This window comes from Patagioenas fasciata, chromosome 1 (genome assembly GCF_037038585.1).
Source record: "Patagioenas fasciata isolate bPatFas1 chromosome 1, bPatFas1.hap1, whole genome shotgun sequence".
Taxonomy (NCBI): domain Eukaryota; kingdom Metazoa; phylum Chordata; class Aves; order Columbiformes; family Columbidae; genus Patagioenas; species Patagioenas fasciata.
Window position 1 is genome coordinate 167,485,556 of NC_092520.1, and position 22,729 is coordinate 167,508,284.

General features: G+C 45.5%; 2 protein-coding genes across 2 annotated transcripts in view; both read right to left on the reverse strand.

Moving 5' to 3' along the window:
* KITLG (KIT ligand) overlaps positions 1 to 22,729 on the reverse strand; it is a 412,063-nt gene that overhangs the window by 320,207 nt on the left and 69,127 nt on the right. The window lies entirely within an intron of this gene.
* On the reverse strand, positions 1,355 to 6,353 carry DUSP6 (dual specificity phosphatase 6). The gene is made up of 3 exons (XM_065858337.2): positions 5,313 to 6,353; positions 4,271 to 4,708; positions 1,355 to 2,848 (listed from the first exon to the last, which is right to left on the reverse strand). The coding sequence occupies exons 1-3, from the start codon at positions 5,713 to 5,715 to the stop codon at positions 2,541 to 2,543; spliced, it is 1,149 nt and encodes a 382-aa protein (XP_065714409.1). The 5' UTR covers positions 5,716 to 6,353; the 3' UTR covers positions 1,355 to 2,540.

Genomic DNA, 22,729 nt, shown 5'->3' on the forward strand with positions numbered 1-22,729 from the left:
CAACAGGTTCAGTTCACGCTGTGACCCTGCCCGGCTTCCTGCTATTCAGATGTGTTACTTCCCCTTTGTGGTAATGGCCTGTGGCAGCCGGCCAGAAAACACTATTAATTTCAGAAGTGGCCTGACAACAAACCCACAGCGAAAACGAGAGGAAGTGGCGGGGAGGCCATCTGTTGACTTCAGCAGAACAGTAGGGACACAGCTATGTAGGTTCTACAAGGAAAGCAGATTAATAATCCACAAAGAGGAAACTGGCTAAAATTATCCACAGATCATATTAAAAAAAAAAAAAAAAAAAAAAGGGAGTCACTTGAGCTGCAGCTGGACAGGAAATTGCTAGAGCTGCTTGCAAATCTCCACTTTGAACAGAGCAGCACAGGGAATGCCAAGAGCGGAAACGGTTCAAAACTGGATTAGCACAAGCCAAGTTTAACTGCAACCCACTTCTACTTTCACAGTTTATGCACTCAATCTAGGCCACTACTGCATGAGACACTGACTCACTTTTTTCCCATGTTTCATTTGCTTTTCATTTCACACACTTGCAGTTTCTAAAATTACTTGAAATTTGCTCCGGCTGCCAGTTCTGCAGAACCCCAGACAACAGCCCCAGCTGCAGCATCAGCCCATCGCCGCGGTGCTGCACGCGGATTTTTGGCACCATCCTGCCTTGGGCCACTCCTCATCAGGAAGGATGTTAATGGAAATAAATGGCAGCAGGAAGCTTTGCAATCACTATAATCCCCTTTTTCCTTCTGCAGAGGCAGGACTACTTGGAGGGTCCAAAGAGGAAATGAGGTGACTAAGGGTATATAGAGACTTTTCCTCCTTGCCTCCACCTGCTGAATTGAAATGTGACTGAACAACAACAGAAAAAAAAAAAAATCATCATCATTTACAGGCTGCAGACTGCTTATGAATCTGTGAAACGAGTTCCTGCCAGACAGAAAAGGAGAGCACAAACCCAGCTCCTGGCACCTGTAATAGAGCGGTCAAAACTCATACTCAAACCCAGAAAACAGCAGCTCCCCAGTCTTACAAAGAAAAATCCATATGGCCCAGGGCCAGGTGTATCCCTGAGGCAGCAAAGGGATGACAAAATACTTACAAAACACTTAGCAATTAACCTAAAGGCCTTCAAAAGCATTCCCTTCACCAAAGCAAGACAAAAATCCAGCACATGCACTGTTTATTCATTTAGGCACCAGTGGACCAAAGGGGAAATCAAGGCTTTATTGTCTTAGGGGCTGTACAAAAGCTATTGAAAGCAATCATTACCTTTAAACATAACCACATGTGTATGTGCAATTAACCACACCCACACAGAGGGGAAAGGGGGAAGAAAGCAGCCAGGTTCTCAATAGCCAAAAATAGTTATTTATTAATAATTTAAGGTTTTACATTCTTATAGTAAACTCCATCTTAAAACTTTTACACCGTGAATTAGACTCTCCCTTATTGGCAACCGTGTGCAGGTTCACTGTGCGTACACACAGGTACAAATGCTCGCACACACTTCCAGTTTTATACGAAAAAAAGACGCAAAATATTGCATTTGAGGTGAAGCTCCCTGAAGAATTTGTACAGAGGTAATGCACTGTTTAGCACATCTGAAAGTTTTAAAAAGTGATCAAAAATCTTTTGCATTCAAAGACAAACCTCCTCCCAGATGATCTATTTACAAAAGGTAAGGCAAAAAATTAATTTAATTTAAAAAATATATATATATGTGGAAACCACATCAAGAGCGTGAGGAAAAAAAAAAGTCACCACAAGAAAAATACATGAAAGAAGAGACTGTACTTGCTCACAAAACATGACTTACAAACTTCTCACCATTGCCATTTCTCCCTCATGGAAAACTTGCTTCAGCTGAACAATAAAATTATGCATGCTGCAAATATATTCTTTGCAATTAAAAAAAAAAAAAATTTATGAAGAGAACAAAAACATGAATCTCCCTTGGACTGATTTCTTGAATACATGTGAATTCAAAAAAGAAAAACGCAAATCGATTTAAGATTAAATATTTACATTGATCAAGTAGAATACTACCAAGCTTCTGGCAAACAAGTACTCCAAATACAACTAAGCTGAAATCTCTTTCTTTGGCTCCTCTAAATTAAAACAAACAAACAAAAATAACCAGTCTTCACTGAAGACAAAGACGTGTGTCACAGATCCGAAAGCAGAGAGGGAAGCAGGACAGTTGCAGTCTCTCGAGAACACATGCTCAGCCTGTCCAGCTTTACCCTACCCCCCCTGCAAGTCCTCAGATCCAACACACTGCACAAGCGGGGACAAACGCACTGCCCACCTGCCACCAGGTCACTGTGGTGCTTTCCCGAGAGCTCACCACATTCCCTCCCTTCATCATAGCCGATTCCATACTGTGTAACCTTTCCTAGCCTGCACTGGCAGCTGCTTTTTGATAGCAGAGGCCAGAAAAAGAGAAAGCTGCGTTTTCTTTATCACTGCCAAAGAGAAACCGTTGAGGAGTGATCCCATGAAATGGACAGGAGAAGGGAGGTGGTGGGAGCTCACGTGGACTGCAGGGAATCCACCTGGAAGACGTTCTGGTTGGAAGGGGTGGTGAAGTACAGCTGCTGGTTTGGCACTCGATTGTCACAGGGGCTGCTCAGCCCCAGAGTCCGCTCAAAGTCCAGCAGCTGACCCATGAAGTTGAAATTGGGTGAAATGTTGGACTTCTTCATTTTGACAATATCATAGGCATCATTCATAGACAAGTTGAGCTTCTGCATGAGGTAGGCCACTGTCACTGTGACCGAGCGGCTGATCCCTGCTAAGCAATGCACCAGGACACCGCAGTTCTTCCCCCGTGCTTCATCTGTACAGAGACAAAGAGGCAGAGAAGGACACATAAGACAAGGGGTTGGTAACTGATCTCTCAACACAAGTGAGATCAGTATCAAGCAGGAAGAAAGGATGATTCTGATCCCAGTGGCCAGCAGCACAATGCAAGAGTTAACCTCATCGGTTTAAAACCAGAACAAGAGGAGAATCAACCCCCCTACATATAGGTACCCAAGTCCATCCTGCTACATATATGTACCCAAGTTCAAGAACTGAGAACACCAAGAATGAGACAAAAGGAGCAGGGTATGCTGCATGACACTGTTTTAAAAGTCAGTTTTAAAAGACAGGATTTTGCCTGGAGATTTGCCTCAAATTCTTACAGTCCCCTTGCCCCAGCATGGAAATCCTGCAATATGTCACTGAATGCCTTTTATACAGACCAGCAGACTGCAAAGGTCTATTAAATTATTCCCCAACTGTTGTGCAGCTAACAATGGAGGTATTCAGGCATTTTAAAAGAATGAGGGAAGTCACAGGGGACAGCCCATTAGGAGGAACAGGATGTCAACATTGGTTGAAAATGGGTTCCTTTGTAATAGGAAATGCATTACAATGCCTGGAGATTAGTTTCTTTGTGGCTTCCAGCCCGCATTTCTTCCTGCTGGGCTCAGATTACCTACATTCTCCACTACTACCGGTATCATTCAACCGGATTACAGCACAGCTTCCCAACAGATAATGCAATGCCCACCCCGCCGCACCCCGATGGGGTGTTTTTAGTCCTCCCTAAAACGAAGGGGAGTTCAGATTTTAACCAAACTTCTTGAGCCCAAGGGGACTTGTTTCCAAAGCTGACAGATAACGTCTAAGGGCTGGTTAAGCAACGCACCGAGCCCGAGAGGTATATCATTATTACCACGAGATTTAATTAAAGCTCTGACTATACATTTGCCAAGGATACCCGTTATGAATAACTTGTATTTAAAACTTTAAGTTAGCTTCTTAGGTATTTTTTTATTATACTATTATTTAGTAACCTCAAGCGGGAAAAAGAAAAAGAAAAAGCAACAGCACGCAACAAAACTAAGGACGAATAAACCATCAGCCCCTGGCTCATTTACCTGCCCCCTCCCGCCAGGAAGAGATTTAAGAAGATCCCCCACCCTGCGCATTGCTCAGTCCCCAGCTCCAACACAAACCGCTCGGGGAGGAATCCGGAATGCCAGAGCCTGCCAAACCAGCAATGCGTTTGCAACCTGCAAACGTCGCTTACAATCCACCAGGGCTCCTCAATAACCCTCAAAGAGCCCCCACCCGCCCCTCAAGATGGCTTTAAAACTAGAGAGCGAGCATTCCCCAGAGACTGACAGAATCGCTGCTACCGCTTCTCGCCCGAAATTTGCTGAATTCTGCTGCTTGACACATAGGTGGTTATCAAATAAACGGGTCTCACCTATAAAGGAGATGGCCTCAGGAAAGAACTGAGACAGATTTTGGCTCCAGTGGTCAGAGATCGGGATCTGTTTGTACTTGAATTCGCCGGCATTTTCAAAGAGATTAGGCAGGTTGGGGGTAACATTCAAGATGTATTTAATGCCAAACTCTTCTAAAACGTCCAGATTAGTGGAGTCCTTGGCACAGCCTAAGTAGAGGTAGGGTAAAATCTCCACCGGGAAGGAAGGCTGGTTGTTGGAGAGTGGGCTGCCATCGGAGTCCGTGGCACTATTGGGGTCTCTGTCAATGTCAGATTCAATGTCTGATGAGGAATCGGAGCTGATTCGAAGGCCTCCCAAGCCCAGGACTGGCAAAGGAGGAGAGCTGCTGCTACACGAACTGTCTAGGTTAGTTTCGCAGTGTAGGGCGAACTCGGCCTGGAACTTGCTGAAACCACCTGGGGAGAAAAACGAAGTGGGGGGGAAAAATGTAGCCTGATACAAGACGGCAAGCCGACTTCCCTGGTACCGTCCTGCCTGCGAAAGGTCAGCTGCTTCCCACCCTCTGGAGCCCCGGATAAAGAAAAAAAAAAAGTCAATCTCACGCAGCCGGACTAACCTAAGAGAAGGCTAAAGAAAATCGCCCGCTGCGGCGGAGTGCTCAGCACATTGAAGATTAAAGCACTGTGCCGCTTCGCCCTGCGGGGACCTCTGGAGACATGTCTCGGCGGCAAGTCCTTCTGTCCTCCCCAGCTCATACCGGGATTCCCGTTAGCCCTGTCCTTCCCACGCCGCTATAGCGACTCCAGCCCTCGAGGTCTCTTTAAACAAAGCGAGGACAGGGATGCTGGGGAGGGAGAGGGCAGGGGGCTTTTCAGGTTGGCGTTTTCCCGAAGCCTCAGTGTGTAATGCCTGGGGGACGCTGCGGACAACCCCCCTCCCTTTCCCGGGCAGAGAACCGCACAGCCGAGTCGCGGTGCTCGCCTCCCCAACACCCACAGCCCCGGGCCCCCCGGCAGGCAGGCAACGATCTCTCCCCCAACCCCGGGTGGCCCTTCTCACCTTCCAGATAAAACGCCTTGCAACCTTCGTCTTTAAGGCGTTTGAGGAGCAGCCCCAGCACAGACTCGCCGCCCGTGTTCTCGTTCCAGTCGCGGCTGTGCTCGTCGTACAGCACCACCGTGTCGGTACCGCACCGGCGGGCGAAGCGCTCCCGGTCCTCCTCGCTGCTGGAGACCAGGGAGCGCAGGGGCAGGTTGCCCTTCTGCAGCCGCCGCAGCATGATGCCAGGGATGGCCACGTTGATGGCCGACTCGATGTGGGACGACTCGTACAACTCCTGCGGCCGACAGTCCATCAGCAGCAGCCGGTCGTTGCCCATCTCCAGCTGCTCGTTCAGCCACGCTACGGATTTACTAATCGCCATTTCCGACGCGAAAGGGACGGGTCTGAACGTATCTAGCATGAGGAAGGACGGGGGAAGCGGAGCGTGCTCTGGAAGCGCCCCTCTCTCTCACAGAGGCATGCGGCTGGCTCGGCGGGCGGGCTGCACCCCTCCAACTCCGCACAACTTATCTCCCTCCGCCCCAGGAAAATGAATCACGTAGCCCCCCCGCGCCGCCTCCCCCGCGCCGGGCGGCGGTGGAGTCACGGGGAGGCAGAAGCAGCCCCGGTGCGTGTGTGTAAGTGTGTGCGTGTACGTATGTGTGTGTGTAAGAGTGTGTCTGTGTAAGTGTGTGTGCCTGCGTGCGTGCAGCCAGCCTGCCCGATCTCCTTTTTTTTTTTGTCAATGAATCCCTGAATGAACCTGCCTAATCGCTGCTGCAGCCCGAGCCCTTGGGCTTTTCCTCCGCCCGGAGTGAATGAAATCCAATTAACGTGCCGCCGAGCAGGGCTCCCCCACTTAGCGCAGAAACGCGCCGGGGGTGCCGGTGTTGGTGCCGCCGCTGCCCCTTCCCCGCCCGCAGCAGCAGCCGCCCCTCTGCCGCGGCCCCGCGCAGCCCGGCGACTCCTCAATGGGCACAACCGCGGGACGCCTCAATGGATACATTCTCCAGAACAGCCAATGGGGGCGCGCGGAAGGGGCTTGTTGCCGCGGCGACGGGCCGGCTGGAACAGGTTGTGTTGATGAATCGTTAATGAGTTTGTCATTCACAAAAAAACGGAAAGGAATTTCCGCTCCGGATAAGCCGAGTGCAAACAAGCGGCAGCCGCGACGCGGCGGGCGGGGGTGGCGGGGGCAGGTGAGGGGGCGCGGCCCGGCCCGCCCCTCCCGGCCGCGGGCACCAGCCGCGGGCGGAACAAAAGGCACCTTTTCTCTCTGTTTTCTCTCCCTAAATCCGATAGTAGCGGGGGGGTGGGGGCCGCGTCCCCCCTAATTCCCCAGCACTGACCCCGGCCCGGTTTTTCATTAGGGAGTTCCGGGAGTCCCATTTTTAGGGAGGCGGGTAGCCCCTGTCCTCAGTTGATCTCTACACGGGTGAAGGGTAAACGCCGAGCTAACCTCTTCCTACGCGGCCCGGCTTTATTCGCTGCACGAAACGCAGCTGGGCAGCCGGCACCGCCGCAGGAGCAGCCTGCGGGCGCTGCTAGAGCCTGGCCGGGCCACCCTGAAAACGTGACCAGGGAAGGCGGCGCGGCCAGCCCCTCCAGGTAGCCGCTAACTGAACCGTGCTCACCCGGCTGCGACGTGGGGCTGCCGCTAGCGCTGAGCCCCCGCCAGCGCGGAGCCCCCAGATGCCCCCGGCGGCGCGGGGAGCGCCCTGCCCGCCGCCAGAACGGTGGGGTCCGGCCCGTGGGGGCCCATCGCACCTGGTAGCCTCCGTGCAGGCGGCCCCCGGCCGCCGCACCGGCTCCTCCCGCGGGCGTCCTGCGGGTGGGGCCCCGGCGTCCAGCGCTTCCCCCTGGCCTCGGCCGGGCGGAAGGGCACTGCGGTCCCTGCCGCACCGGCAGGCGGTCGAGGGGGCTGCGAGGCTCGGCGAAGCGGCGCCGGGGTAACTGGGGGCGGGAGCGACCGGGCGGAGCGGCGCCTGGGGGCCGGTGAGGTGGGGCTGTCGGTGCCGAAGGCTGAGCCGGGCGGGGTTGTTCCGAGGTGCGGGTTAGGAAGTGGGTAAGTGAAAAAACAAGGAGAGAAAATAAATCGGAGAAGCCTGGCTTTAAATGCTAATCCCGTCGCCAACATCTGCCTGGGAATAAAATTGTTCTGAAGAAGCTAATCTCATTTACACTGCTGCTGTGCTTCAGGGCTGATTATTTTTAACCCCGGCTGAAGGAGGTTCCTTAGGTAGGGAGTGACTGGAGAGCGTTGACCCTGGGAACACATGGGGTATGGACAGTCCTGTGTGTTGTGCTCAGAAAAAAACCATGACATTAATTAAAGTTGGCACATCAGTCACTGCGGTTTCAAGCAAGGCTGGCACCCAGATGGCATTAAAGACATCCTTCCAGCGGGGATTTTGAGAGGATCCCTACTTGCTACCTTTTTCAAAGGCCTGAAAGTGGGACTGAAGTGTTACACAAACCTTGCCCTGGCCCTAAACTGGGGCATTTGGCCAGTCCGATGGACACATGCACACACACCACCTACCTTGTCTCACCACTCAGTGGGGCCAAATTCTCCAGTTTGACTTGCCCACCATTACAGACTTTCCAGGCTGTTCTTGCCAAGTGCTTTACTTGCTGTTCAGCTCTGTGTCTTCGGGGTACGATGTTTAATTGTTCAGAGCAGTAACAGAGCAAAGCAGGAACCTTTGATTTTTATGTATTTATTTGTTGATTCCCCACCCCACTATATTTAAGTATTTTTTCCTTTTTTTTTTTTTTTTTAACCCAGGTAAGGGCTCAAGCAGGACAGCAAATTTGTTGGGGCTGGCACTGTTGGTCACGCCGTATTAATATGGCAAACATCACAGTCCTGGTAAAATGAATAATCAGGTCATTATTTAAGTCATACTTCTATTTATTCTTAAAAATGGCACCATATTTATTCTTTACCTTCTCAAGTGTATGAGATGAACTTTTGTTCAAATTTTACAAAATAATGTAACCCTGACCTCAGCCTTACCAACCATGGATTTTAGGCTTAAGAAATGGAAGTTCTGGAAACAGAAGTTCTGCGAAGCACAAGCAACTGAAATAGAAATTCTCAAATAACCTGAACCGTAGTTATCTCTTAAGTTGCAGTGTAATGCAATGTTTGTCTTACAGCCATCCTGAACATTTTCAATACAAGAATTTTGATATAACATTGTGACAATTCCCAGCTAGTCTGACATAATGGGAAATACAATTTGTTCCTTGTAATCCATGTTACTATTAATTAACATGATTCTTTGGGGTTATGTATTTGTATTTGATTACATTTTTAAAAATGAAGGTACACAGAAAAAACATCAGCATATTACAGAATTAGGATTCAAAGAAAACAGAACAAGCCCCAAATTACTTCCATCAAACACTTCCACATTCATATAAGGTAAACTTGCCTCTCTGGTGACTAAAATATTTTAGGAAGAAAACATGTTCTAATTATCATCTTCAGGGCATTTTCAGTGACGTTTCATGGCAGTGGTTTAAAATAAAAATCTTAGTCATTCAACGCTTTAACCGAAAGCTACGTATTATGCAAGCAGTTCATCAAACCCATCGAGGTACCTGCCTAGCAGTAATGCAACAATAAATAATGATAGCATTTAAAGAGATTTTTATTGCTTGCACTGTCAGATCAGATTGAAATGTTACGAGCATTAGGGTTAAGTATATGAAGGCAATAAAATGCTAGATGAAGCATGCTCAAGAGAGTTTTATTTCCCCAGTGGAGCTGGGACAGAGACTTGTAATGAGGATGGCTATCACCAGCTAATTGCATGGCAGCACTCTGAGGGTGGCATTTGTTGAGCTGGGTCCCAGGCAGGAGGTTTTCCACTGCAGCAGAGTTCAAGAACACTGCACACCCAGCACACACCAGCTGAAGAAGACTAAAGGAGAATGAAAACTATGTGGGACATTGTTATCTTTGTGTTTGTGTGCATGTATGAGCTCACTTTTCCTCTTTCTGTCCACACTGTCCTGTCAGTCACTGAGGGATGCAGGAGTGGACTCAGTTAACCACGCTACCATTGATGCTTTGTCAGAGACCAGATCTGCAGCCCAAGCCTCACCAGGAGGTGAGGTCACTTATCCTTCAACTTCCAGTTTTTGCAGTACCTAGGCAGTATAAAGAGCCTATTCCTGTTAACCCCCTGAGGTGGATGACCCCCTCAGTCACCCATTCACTGGCAGAGTTAGCTTTTGAACCCTGAAATGTGGGGTTTGTCTTACTTGTGGTTTGTTTTTTAGTTTTATACCTCCTTGGCTGCAAATTAAACCTCTTCGTCCCAGCTCAAAGCATGCTCATCACGAAAAGCCTATTTTGCTGGTTTTTGGATCATAACTTTCTGCTCATTCTTGGCATGTGTAGAGGCCTGAATAGATCACCATGAGTGTCTATAACCTGAGCTTGTCATGCCCAGAGATGCAGACACAGAGGACAAGTCCCTCATGGAGGATGGAGACCTAGTCAGTGTTGCTTTGTCCAATTCCTTCATGTCTCTCCCTGCAACAAGAACCCTGGCCCTGAATTAGGCAGACAGGCTATCTACATAGTGTAATGGGAGAGAGAAGTACCAAGAAGGCAAGTATCTATGACATTTTGAAACCAGGCCAGCTGGGCCACTGTGAGACGTTTCACAGCCTGGGATACTGAGGCAGCGATGTGGAAGCATCCTCAGGAGTTCAAGTACTGATGAAGTTTCTTCTTTCATCAGATATCAGGGATGGGAAAGTTTTCTTCTTATGTAAGTGTTTTCTTCCTCTAAAGGTACAGGTTCAGCCTTCTACTTGATTTGGAGCAGAATTTGACAGAAGCCTGTCTTTCTATGAGAAGATGAAGCCTAAACCAGCAAAGGCTTTTCTGCTTCTTTGGTCAGACCTTTCCAATGTTGCATCAATCAATATTTATCATACAAAAGCACGGACTCCAGCCTTGGTTTTCCACATCCCACTGATGACTTGAATCGAATTTGCAGACACACACTCTCTTTCAGTGCTGTTTGATGTCAGGCGAGTCATGTATACTCTGGGATTGCAGGCTGGAAAAGGCCAAGGAGCATGAAACATGCTGGCGTCAGGATTTTGGTTGAGAAGCCAACTCAACTGAACTCTGCAAGTGCCAGTTCTTGGAAAATGTAATGGAGACAGACTTCTCCACTGACAGGTCACGCTTAGGCATGGATTTTGAGGATCTTGACTGTCAGCTTTGACTGAACCGTTAGATGTCTGTAATTCAGCTTGGTAGTCATTCAACTTTAGATGTCAGAAGTTAGATGTTATGTGTCAGCTAGACATTTCTCTTAATAATCACTTTCAGGGGGTCTTCAGAGAGGACAAACTGCGCACTGGAACTGCTCAGTTCCCTTCACTGTCTCTAAATAGTGCCTAGTGCAACCAGCCCTTGCTTTTAGGTGGTTACCTTACACTCTGTGATTCTTACCGATAGGTTTATCTGTAAGTCCCTCTCATAGTTCCTTTTAATTCCAGTGAAAGTGAGAATTAATGGTCTGTCTGAGTTGGTTTGTGTGAATGATCTATTTGAAAATAGAAATACAGAAACCATCCTGCTGTCCATGAAGTACAGTGCCTTTAGTGCAGCACTGGTTAGTGGAGGGTGCCTCAAAGGGAGAACAAAACTGCCCTATAAAGCATTTTAGTTGTTTTATGTAAAGCACAAACAATTTATGGAAATGGCATTTAACCAATTATTCAATGTCCAATTATTCACATCTAAAATAATTCCTGAAGTTGGAGAAATAAAACACTGAATGACTCCATTTAGGAAATCCTTTTGACTCAAGTGCTTTCCTTGAAACAGCAAATAGCTGGATGACCTCAAGCACATATTTAATTGTGCCTTGTAATAAAGTAATATAATTAGCAATTACTTAGGAATGACGCTTTACAATACTTAACAGCTGTTACAAGCATGCATTTATTCAAGAGATTTTGTTTTCTTTTGACTTCTTACATTATAAACGAAGTTCCTTTCTGAATGTAGCTCACATGCGAGTTCTCCAAATGATTCCTCACGGTGCACAAAGGTGAGCAGTTTTGTTTGACAGCACATCACTAATGACTGTAGGAGTCTCCTTTCTTAGAGGATAAAACTAAGCTTGCAGGAGGGCAGTGCAAGGCACATATGTAGCCAGGCTCACAGTGTATTGGCCAAGCAAACAGGCCAGCACTCTTATTTTTTTTTCCCCACCAGGGACTGCCATTGGTAGTGGCAGTTTTTGTGGCACTGACCTGTGTATCACTTTGCATTGGTTTGCATTCTGCTGGCAACAGAATCATAGCATGGGTGGGCAACTCTGTCTTAAAAATAATAAATATTAAGAGAACAGAAGTCTATGTGTGTGCATACTTTTCTTGTAATCAAGTACATGTTAATTTGAAAGCTTTCAAATTAAAAAATTGACTGTATAATAAAGGCAAAAAAGAGAAGCTGACAATTTTAAAAGTGGTACTGAGACTGTGACTGAATAAAAATACTGATATGCCCTTAAATTTAGTGGTAGTAATGAAATTAATAAATTAGCTTACTAGCTGGAATCCAGATTTGTATGATTCTATTACCTTAGCTGTGGAAAAAAACAACTATTCAAAAGTTGCAATCTGTGGTGCCATTTATATAGGGACAACAATGCCCTTGTATCAACTATTTGCCGACACCAAAGAGTTCAGTAGAACCTGAAGTGTATTCTCATGTTTTGCATGCTGGTGTGTTTCTCTCTACTATTGCATGCTATTCAGGGACAGCCTGTATCTTGCTTTACTGGACACATACATCACACCAGATGAGGCTGCTGAGAAAATGCTATAATCTCTTTAGCGCTGCCCTTTTTGATATGCTTGTAAGGGCTTACTAGGCACTAACACGTGGGCTTACCTGGGAGGGTACTAGTGCTATCGCTGAAGTATGTTCCTTCAATAGCACTGTCCCATTTTCATCAAGTTCACTCATCCTGCAAGGAGGCAAACCTGACAGCATCAAGCAAGTATAGAAACCAGTGCTAAAGTTGTATTTTCCTCTACGTTTATGAGTCCCCTGCTCCCAAATCTCTCTTGTTCTCACCATGAGAATGAAAGCCTGCCCCTAGGATGACTGAAGGCTTGTTCTAGACCATGAAAAGAGTAAACAAGGACTGTGTTTGCACAATGCAGAGTAAATCAGCTGTGCAGAGAGCAGAGCGGGGACAAATTACGTAAGAAAAACGATCTTCATCCTGGGACAGGCATATTCAGGAAAAGAAATGCTGCGCAGCTATCTTATGTTCTGGTTCCAAAGAGAGGCAATTAGGAGTCCAATCCAGGCATGAACAATTCAATTTCCGCTGTCTGTTTTTTATATGGCCACTGGAATGTGTTCTGGGGACCCGATGGAGCCAAGCACACAGTTTGGCTCCAGGATGTCACAGGGGGAGAGGCATGGACAGATACATGTCCTGGCACCTGCAACTCCCATTTAGCACATCTGCTTTACTTTTCACAGATGTAACCTGCATGGGGACCTCTCCTGGGCCAGACAGGACCTGCACCAAGTGGAGTAGATGCACTGACAGAGATGAGCATTTAGTTGTTACTGGAGCTGGGGGTTTCCCTGGTGACCTGCTGATGTCAAACACAATTTGGTAAAAGCTTATCGAGGGGGAAGCACCAAACTGATGGCCTGACATAGGTGCTAAAATGTCCTACTCTGTTAAAAAAACAGGGCTCAAATCACATGCTGAATTTGAAGCACCAGTGGCATTGCTGGCTTCCATGGGACTGCACGTCACATAACTCTTCATGTCCTGTGGTGCAAGGACCTAGCTTTCTGGTTTAGTTTGCTACATTGTACATTGCCACGCTTTTCTCCCCATGCTCACTCCTCTTCCCCTGGCTCCCCTCAAAAAGACAAAAAACAAAAACCAGGAGATAAAAAAGAAAATTGTCAAATTACAGTGGTCTCAAGGGGTCAGTTACCACAACTCCTAAGTCTCACAGATCAACCTAGTAATTTCGTTTGGAAGCTCAGGAGATGCTGGTTCATGTCAGAGGGAAACCAGCAGAAAGAATTTGGTGTAAATAGAACAAATGGGGAAAGGATAATGCTGTAAACATGGAGCAGTATTTAAAATGTCCAGGGCAGTACTGGGTTGCACGTATTACTAGAGAAGTATATATTTAAGGTGTACAGTTTTTTTAAAGGTATGCATCTCAGGTACAGCCATGAATGGGTATGGTAGTTATTTCTTCACATTTCATTCAGCATTTAAGAGCTTTGCAGTATACAACATGCCTTGAAGACTGGATCTGTACAAGTGTAATCTCTGCAAATGTTGACAGAAGAACTGCTGCTCTTAAATTTATCCTGGCTTTAGTATGCTTAAATATTTATGAAGACTTAATACTAGAACTGTCCCATCCAAGTACCAGCTCGTCACTGGGTATGTCAGAGCACAATGGTTTAATGATTACAGTACTGTTCATGGTCACAGTTCATGTTACTGATTTGTTACATCGGTGCCATCAGCATACCGCAAAGGTAAATTATGTTAAATTATTACTTTCTCTGAGCAGTTTTGTAGTATAGCAGTAAAGCATAAACCATTTCCACAAAGCTTCCTATTCTGGCTACACAGTACACATACATCATTCTTCAAGCATTCACAAGAGGTTGCTGTAGAGACACCTACACCCCTGAGGGTGTATGCACCAGTGATGCACTGGAGCCTCCCTGCTCTTTCTCAGAGGTATTCTCCATACTTTGTAAATGTTGATTTCTTATTTTGTTTTTGCTTCCAGTCCCATTTTGCACCCGCCTGCTTCATTTCATGTGGCAGTCCCATCAGATCAGGGAAGTATTTCTGGATTGTGTTGGAATGTGAATGGAGATAAAGAAGCGTGCAGGAAGAAGGACCAGGATCCAGCAGTGCCCTGCTCCCTTTCCAGTCTGTGCCAGGTCAGAGCTAGGATGAGTTGCACGGAGAGGAGTGCTGTCCTGCAGATAAGAAGGTCCATGGCCAGCTGTAATAACTGGATTCAGAAAGGTGAACATTACACAGCACGGAGGTCAAAACTGAGTAGGCTCTAGGTACAGTTGCTTCTGTGTCTTTTTTAAGCAAGGAGAATCCTGAAGATCATGGCCAGCCACATCCAGTCCCAGCTCTGGCCTTGTATGGGGCTCAGACAGATTTTCAGAGAGCAGATACATTCTGCAGCACTGCCATTTTTGGCTGCTTCTTCTGTGATGGGTGGGCAGGATCTTGAAGATATAGATTCCCTTTTTTTTTTTTTTTCCGGAGTGAGGTGTAACTTTCTTGAATCAGGGAAATCACATTAGAATTACGCTGTGGATGATGTATCCTAGATGGTTAGATCTTCAGATACGTAGAGGAACGCTCAGTGAGTCAGCCCTGCAATTTTTGGTGGAGTAGGTCTATTCCGGCGTGTGGGTGTTTGCAGAACAATTACGTAAGTGTCAGGGTAGTGAGGAACTTTTGACATTTCTGGCAGCTTAACTTTCTTTTCAGTCAAAAATATATTAATTGTTGTTCTCTTGCATTAAGCACACATCATTGCCTTAACTGGATTTGGGGGGCATTTTTTTTTTAAGCATCAGTTGTCAGGGCAAGTCTTGGAGCAGTTTTATTCTTGAGGAAACGAGAGATTTTTCACAGCTACAGTGAGACGAACATTTGTGAGAACCATTTTAAATCATATAAGAGGGTGTGAAAGTTGCTGTGCCATATGCCTGGAATTTACTATCGTAAAACTAATTACTGCCACTGAACGCAAGGGCCTGTCAGCATTTTCATCATCACACCCACCTTCAACATCTTTTCTTTTTCTTTTTTTTTTGAGTTTTAGTTTGCCTGACTATTTTGCCTGTGTAGTTTTTGGGCTGCAGAATGATAATGCAACATCCTAACTAACACTTGAAATGCCTTATGGTTTATATTTGAGATACGTTTGGTACCCCACTGAAGCATGGTGGACATGAGGCAACTGCTTTCCTATGTATTACACAGGGAAAGAAAGATAACTGTTTTTTCTCCCAAGAGCAAGATACCAAAATTAGTCTGACTAGGTCAGTGTCCAAGTGGCATTTTTGAGAAGATTTCTCTCTAAAGATTAACAATGAAAGAAACAAAAACCGATAACTGTTTTATTTCTTATTTAAGTTGTGCCTTTGGTACCAAAACTCTCCAGTCAAACTAGCTAATGGATTTTTTTAAAATCTGGATAAATGTGAAATATTTCGAATTACCATGACCTTGATATACTGTCTCTTCTTCTACATGGTATGATTAATGAGCTAGGTCACAATGCTGAATGGTGCTGGTCATGCAGCTGACATGCCTGAGCAATCATCTAGCAAAACAGCATTTGTCCATGGCTCTTGGAGAGTCAAAAAACAACTGTAGGATGATTTTCACTTGAAAAAGTATATTTTCTGAAGTCAATCAGAGAGAAGGGCTCTCTTACATGCTCTGTGGGTTCAGAGGGGGGACTGAACCTACCATCTGTGTGGGTGTTTATCCACACACAGCATGTTGGCTGTGATAGCTGTGATAGTCCTTACTGAGACTGGAAGTGTGTAAGATGAGGACCACTGACAGTATGTAGTGAGGAATCACTGGGATAACCTGTGGGTTTTGGGCTCTCACCAATATATTTTTGTCCAGGAATTGTCCTAATTAGTGAGGACAACTTCAGCCTGGATGTTCTGGCTTAATGATATCTACATTATACCAGCTCAGACTCTTCGCATAAGGGGGTACATTATATCACTTGTCTCTGAAAATGGCAGACTCAAAGTTCGAATCTCAAGTCACTGCAATCATCCAATTGTTCCTCCAAAACTTAGAAAAATCTGGAGATTTGCAGTGTGAATCTGTGGCCTTGTATCACTCACAGCCTGGTGGACTTGAAGGGATTCATTGTTCTGATGTGTGCAGGAGGAATTGCATAAATCCAATGAGCAAAAACAAAGGGACTCTCAGTGCCTCATATTTCCTCCCGAGGATTTATGCAAAGTAAATAAAGGAAAGAAGTCTTCTGCATTGGGTGCTCAAGACAAGAGCACTCTTCACTTCAGGCCAGTGCTTTTAATCACCACCCATGTCAATACATGTTGTTACTCAGAGAAAACTGGGAGCAAATAAGCATGAGTTCTTGCATACCAAGAGCTCTCTATGCTCGCTGAGAAAATTAATCTCTCTTACACTCAGACACAGACTAATTATTTAAAAACAATTGCTCCCACTCCCTTGGGACTCATTAACAGCACACATGATGCCTCTGCTACGTCAGGTGGATGAGAACTGTTACATACAGGTAGGAAGAGGTCACCTACCTGCATAATTCAGCTTCAGGACAACTCAGAAACCTTCAACAGGCTATTTCCTTTGAAGGGTTTTGCTAGCTGGACTTTTTTTCTTCTTTACTGAAAACCTACAGAAGTAATTTCATGAATGCTGCATTATTAATTGGGAAAGCTATAGGAAAATACTGATTAAAATCTGCTAATTGTCAGATGCACACCTGTCTGTCTCTATTGAGGATTTATCACTTGATTCAATCACTTTGATGCTATTTATCTCATATGAGTAAGATGATCAGTATTCTCAAGCTAGCGGCTGAACTGGAAACAAATGAAGAGTGATAGGTATTCTGATTTTAGTGGAGACAACTGTAGGTACTTTGATCCAATTCTCTTCATCAGTATGTTTCACAACAAATAGCAACTGTAACATTAAAATAGTAGCAAGAAACAATGGGAAAATTCATAGTCGTTAGATTAACATCAGCCTGAGCTGAGAAAACTGCTTTAGATGTAGTGCCTCAGTTCCCTGTGAGTGGCGTTACAGCAGTTTTCAAGCTAGGTGAGCTGACATAGTAAGGCAAAACCAGTGTCTGGAATAGGACCTATGATGTTGATTATCTGTCTGCTCTTAAAAGCATAGCCCATATTGATTTTGCAACTGAGCCCCTGCAAAAATATATTTCATTTTACTTTAGAAGGCAAATGAGGCCAGAATTACTGAGAAATTAACCAAGGCCTTTTTCTTCTCAGGGCTTGGAATTGATCAGTCACTCTGGTCATCCATTAAGCTTAATTCAGCCCATTGCCTTTAGAAAAAAGGGGAAAATGAACTTCTGACCACAGAGTCAGTAGACATGAGGTGGGAAAAGGTTACCAGAGGGATCAGTTCCAGCTGTGGCAAGGCAAGCTCCAAGCAGGGCTTGCAAGTAAGGTGAAGGTGACCCTGAAACCTCCCCTGTGCCAACAGCTACCCTGTGGATCTGTGCAGCTCCAGCCCCGAACCCCTTATCGCCTTTCCTCCCAAATTCCCACCTGACCTTCATACTCAGGACTCCAAAAAAACACATGTGAGCTTTCTCCATTCACTGTGGGTTGAAGAGTTTGCCTGTGAGCAGCTCCTGGGCATCTCATGTGTGTCCTACATGCACTGCGGTGAGGCACGCTGGTGAACGGGTTACAAGGGCTGGTGAGGAGGGAACTGAGCATTTGCTGAGGTTGGTTTTGCCTAAGGCCATCCCTTAGAGCAAAAGCCTCTTTGGGAGCAGTCAGGAGACTTTTTTGCTCTCTTGGGGTGGGGCTATGAGCTCTGCCTGAGGTTGGTGAGGAAGTAGCAAGGTCTAGACAAAGTGGGGCTGCTGAACCTGAAGTAACAGCCCCCCATGAAATGTGGTCTGTCTATCTGAGAACGGACTGCCCAGATAGTCCGATCTCTGTCTGAGCTCTTCTTACTGGCATCAGGAGAAAACACCTTAGCCAACATATTCTTAGAGACTGTTTTCTGTAGCTCTCCATAAGCTACCCAGCAAGGCCATCTGTTGAAACTCAAGGTGTTTGTTTTTGTTTTTGTTTCTACTGCTGGGTGAGATGGCATCTCAGATTTCTTTGTGGGCATGGTCTAGTTCACTTTTGGAGGAAATACAAAATGCTTCTTGAGAAGTGGCAGAGAGGACTTTGTTCTCTGACTCCTTTCCTTCCCTCACGTCTGAAGAAGGGTTTCTAGGAAGCAACTTTTGGTTTGGTTTAGTTTGGGTTTTTTTAGAACACATAGCACTTCTAGGAACCTACAGTCACTATATACTTGGAAGAAAGAAGATGGGTGTATGATTTCAGAGGAATCAAAATGAATTCCTGAGATCTGTATGTCAAAGATTTCCTCCAAGGGTTTTCTTAGCACACGTTCATGTTCTTCTGAAATTTCCTGTGTGTTTTCAGGGCTTTCATAAGAACATGTGTGCAGTATTTGCTATGGAGTGGCCCTTGGACCAGTGTAAGTTTTACCTTCCAAGAATCAACTTCAGCTGAAGCAACCTCAAGATCACATAAAAAATCTTTTTTTGCCCCGCTGTCAGGGACATTCGTGAACAATGGAAAACCATCCATATGGCTAAACAGACTATCTCCACTCCCCCACAAGTAGCGACTTAGAGGATGAAAGTAATATTCATCCTGATCATCTGTTTTGTAACAGGATATTTATCTCAAGCTTTCAAGAATGTCATTATTATTGGGAGAGAAGGGGAATGGGCAGTACAACAGGTTCTTTAATAGATTATTGGTGCTGGGAAGCTGGTAAGCTGAAGGGAAGGAAACCTGCCTGGACCCCACCAGCCCTGCAGTTGCCCAGGAAGAAAGGCTGTGGGCCCGTGATGATACAAGGAGGAGGAAGCATTCCCACCATGGTCAATTAGGAGTCCAAGGAAACTAAGTGGGGTTTGAAAAATGATAGGACCCTGAAAGGGAGGCAGGGGGGATGTGTGAAGAGAGGTCTGGTTAGGACAGGGGCTAGGAACAAGGCTGAAAAAGTTTCTGTGAGCACATCCTTGAAAGCGAATCCTGTTGCACTGCAAAGAGGCTGGTAGTGAAGGAGGCTGAGCCTTGGCTCTGGGTCTCTGGTCCAGTTAAGCAAATGGCACCATTCTGGTTGATATTAGCCCAGAGCATGGCTTAGTGTTTGTGTATGCCTAAAAACGACCCAATTTAAACTCAATTTCTGAACTGAGGAGCATGAAAATTTCAAAGCTTTTTGCTTCCAGTCAGGACTTCCAGGGCTGGTATTAATAGCTTTGGTGTACTGTACTCCATTGATTTAAAGCACCTGTGCTTCTAAAAGTCAGGATTTTATCAATTTTTTTTATCACTTACACAGGAAACAGTGCTGGGCTTAATGGTATTTATCCAGCTGGACATATTGACTTTGACTTAGGAGATCAAAGCATTTGGGTTAGGGATTGTGTAACATCTTCCTATAAGAACTGTCGGGTAAATTTACCAAAGCCTGAAACTTTGATTGATGGTCGTTTTGCATGAGTGTTCAGCCTCAGGAAGCACACAATAGATCCTTTCTCTTCATGGAGCTGCAGGCTGTGGCACCTTTAAACATACATATTTTGAAACACATTTCATCATCGTCTGGAACATAACAGTACACAAAACCCTGGAGGTACACTTGAAAGTGAGCTTTCCCTTGGCTGCAAGGTGGTGACCCAAGACCCTTTAAGATGCAGCTTGCTGTAGTGTAAATTGGGAACCGGTAAGGGGAAAAAGTGGTTTTTTTGTTCTGGAGTTTTGTTGGTTGGTTTTGGTTTTCTTTTGGTTTTGACTGTTTTGTTTTGTTTTGTTTGGTGGTTTTATTTTGGGTTTTTGTAGGTTTTTTTGTTTTGTTTTGTTGGGGTTTTTTTTTGTTTGTGGGGTTTTGTTTGTTTTGTTTTGTTTGTTTCCATTGTATTACCAGCATTTCCCAATAGGTAAGAGACTGGAAAGTGGTAGCTCAGGACCTCAGAGATTTAGTCCCGTGCTCCTGTGACGAATCCTCACTGCACTGGAGGCAACAGCACAGCCTGCCAGAAAGATGTGGCCCTTCCTCTGAAGCTGGGTAGGAGAGACTTGACTTCTTGCCCCAGCTTAAGGTGAGACACATCACCTTCGGTGAACTGACTTCCAGCTTTCCACATCTATTTATATATGAAGGGTACTAAATACGCTTGTTAAACACTTTGACATCTTATGTCACCAGTTATTGAGGGTTTATTCACATCCTCTAACTTTTAAAAGGTGAGGTACTGGCCCCCTTCACTAGTGTAATGAGGAAAGACTACACAGAGCAGAGTTCAGCAGGGGACCCTAATTTAGGGGCACTAGCTGCCTACTAACAGAGAATACCTTCTACTGTTGGCTATAAAGGGAGCCATGGAGAGTAATTTCTTGCCTCTGTCTCAAATGAAGCCATGCAAAATATCTGTCCCAGACTCAGTGGAATTAAAATGATACTGGTCCCTCATCATAGGAGCCGTTGTCAGCATGGATGTACTCTTTGTTGAATAGTTGCCCTTGCTGCAATAGTAGGGGGCATGAACAGACTTAAAATAGATGAAATATGACAGACAGTTGTCTGAGTTTTTCCATCAACATAAAATTAAAAACCAACAAGTTATATAGCATTATACTAGCTCTATTACTGTCCATCCCTAGGTTTGAAAGCCATACAGAGCTTTGATCTGCTCTGAAAATTATTGCTATTGTATAAGACAGCATTACTCTTTTTTTGGCCATATGCTGAGGGTGCAGATGATGCCCAAAAGATGGGCCAGCTCTATTTTGGCCCATCCCATCTCTGTAGCTGTGCCCTGCGGGTCTGCCTCTGGGGCACTTACCCAAGACTTGGTTATCTGTAGCCAGCTTGCTCCAACCTGGGGCAGTGAGGGCATTTTGAGTGGTGGTAAAGGGGCTTGTTGCTACCACCATCAATTTTTTGTAGCCGTTGTCCTGAGCATGCCACTGTGGGCACACATCTGGCCTGTGTTGCTGCAGTGCACACAGGCCTCCTGTCCTGCAGAAGTGCAGCCGTTTTAAAATGTTCTGTGGGCTTTTCCTTTTTTTTTTTTTTCTTTAGCTACAAACAAACAAACCCTAAATATTTGGAGTGCAGATTGCCTGGCTCAAGGACTCAGGATGATTAAAAGCAGGAGCCACACAGAGACATCCAGAAATGATTGTTTTTAACAAGACAGGAACTTTGTCTGAAAACAGGATGACCTGCTGCAAAAAGACGCCAACAAATCCCCGTAGAGCTTTAGAAAAATACAAGCAGGCGCCTGAGTGTGCTTTAAAAAAAAAAATCCTGCCTAGTAATAAAAAGAGATGTGAGGGTAAACAGGAAAAGAGCACTCCACACTGCAAGAGCAGCCAGGAGGAGGAGAGGCTGGGGAGGGCGCTGATCTGAAAACCTGATATGGAAACTGAAAGGACAGATTTCTTAATATTCCCCAGGACAAACTCCCTGTGAAAACACAGCCTCAATGCAGCTTTGAGTGGCAGTTCCCCACTATTTCTCCTTGTGGCTTTGTACTGGTATTATGGAGGATTTAAGAGGGTGGCACAGGCTCTGCAAGTTTTGTTGGCTTGCTTCAGTTGCTATAAAGAACTGTCATTTCAGATTTCCATGACATACAGACTTAAGAGACATTTCTACTGCATAACTGTATTTCCTGAAGATAAAGTTACTCAGTTCTGCACACCTGTGCTGCAGTTATACTGCAGTACGTCTTGCTTTCCCAATTTTGGTGTGAATCTCATGACATATGTTGTGTTTGCCACTAAGACCTAGCTTCTGAAGTTGTGTGATTTCATGACAATTTCAGTTTTCATGTATCTGAAACAAATCTTTCTAGGCTTCATGCCTAAGAAAGAAAATCTTGAAATCATGTAGGCAGCTTACTATAATGTGTAGACTGAAAACCCTAATACTACTATTTTCTGACGGTGAATTTTAAAATCAAATACTGTTTTGAGTAATTAGGATATTGATATTTGGGCTTGATTATGATGACAACTTCTGCTTGTTGGCAGAATTTGTGGACCCAAAAAATAAGCAGGTTTTCCATTGCAACAATCAGTGAGACACCTGTAGCAATGAACATGATGGGATATGTACCCAGCACCAGACCCAGGGATGGCAAAATCCTTTACAGAATGTTTCTCCTCAGTGCTGCTCAAAAGTCAAAGACTTCCTCAGAACTGAAATATCAATTTAGCAGAGCTTGTGTTCATATGTGGCCAGAGACATCACAGGATCATACAATGTCCTAAGTTGGAAGGGACCCACAAGGATCATAGAGTCCAACCCCTGTTCCTACATAGGACACCATGTGTCTGAGGGTGTTGTCCCATCACTTCTTGAACACTGTCAGGCTTGGGGCTATGATGCCTCCCTGGGGAGCCTGTTCCAGTGCTCCACCACCTTCTGGCTGAAGAACATTTTCCTAATGTCCAACCTAATGCTCCCCTGGCACATCTTCCTGCCATTCCCCTAGATTTTGTCATTGGTCACCCAAGAAAAGAGACTGGCGCCTGCCCCTCT

What these genes read in the sequence shown, in the direction of transcription:
- DUSP6 (XM_065858337.2), bottom strand. Translation starts at nt 5,715, where the DNA reads ATGCTAGATACGTTCAGACCCGTCCCTTTCGCGTCGGAAATGGCGATT. An exon ending in CAAGGCGTTTTATCTGGAAG is followed by an intron (nt 4,709 to 5,312) that starts GTGAGAAGGGCC and finishes TTTTCTCCCCAG; the next exon opens with GTGGTTTCAGCAAGTTCCAG. An exon ending in TGAGGCCATCTCCTTTATAG is followed by an intron (nt 2,849 to 4,270) that starts GTGAGACCCGTT and finishes GTCTCTGTACAG; the next exon opens with ATGAAGCACGGGGGAAGAAC.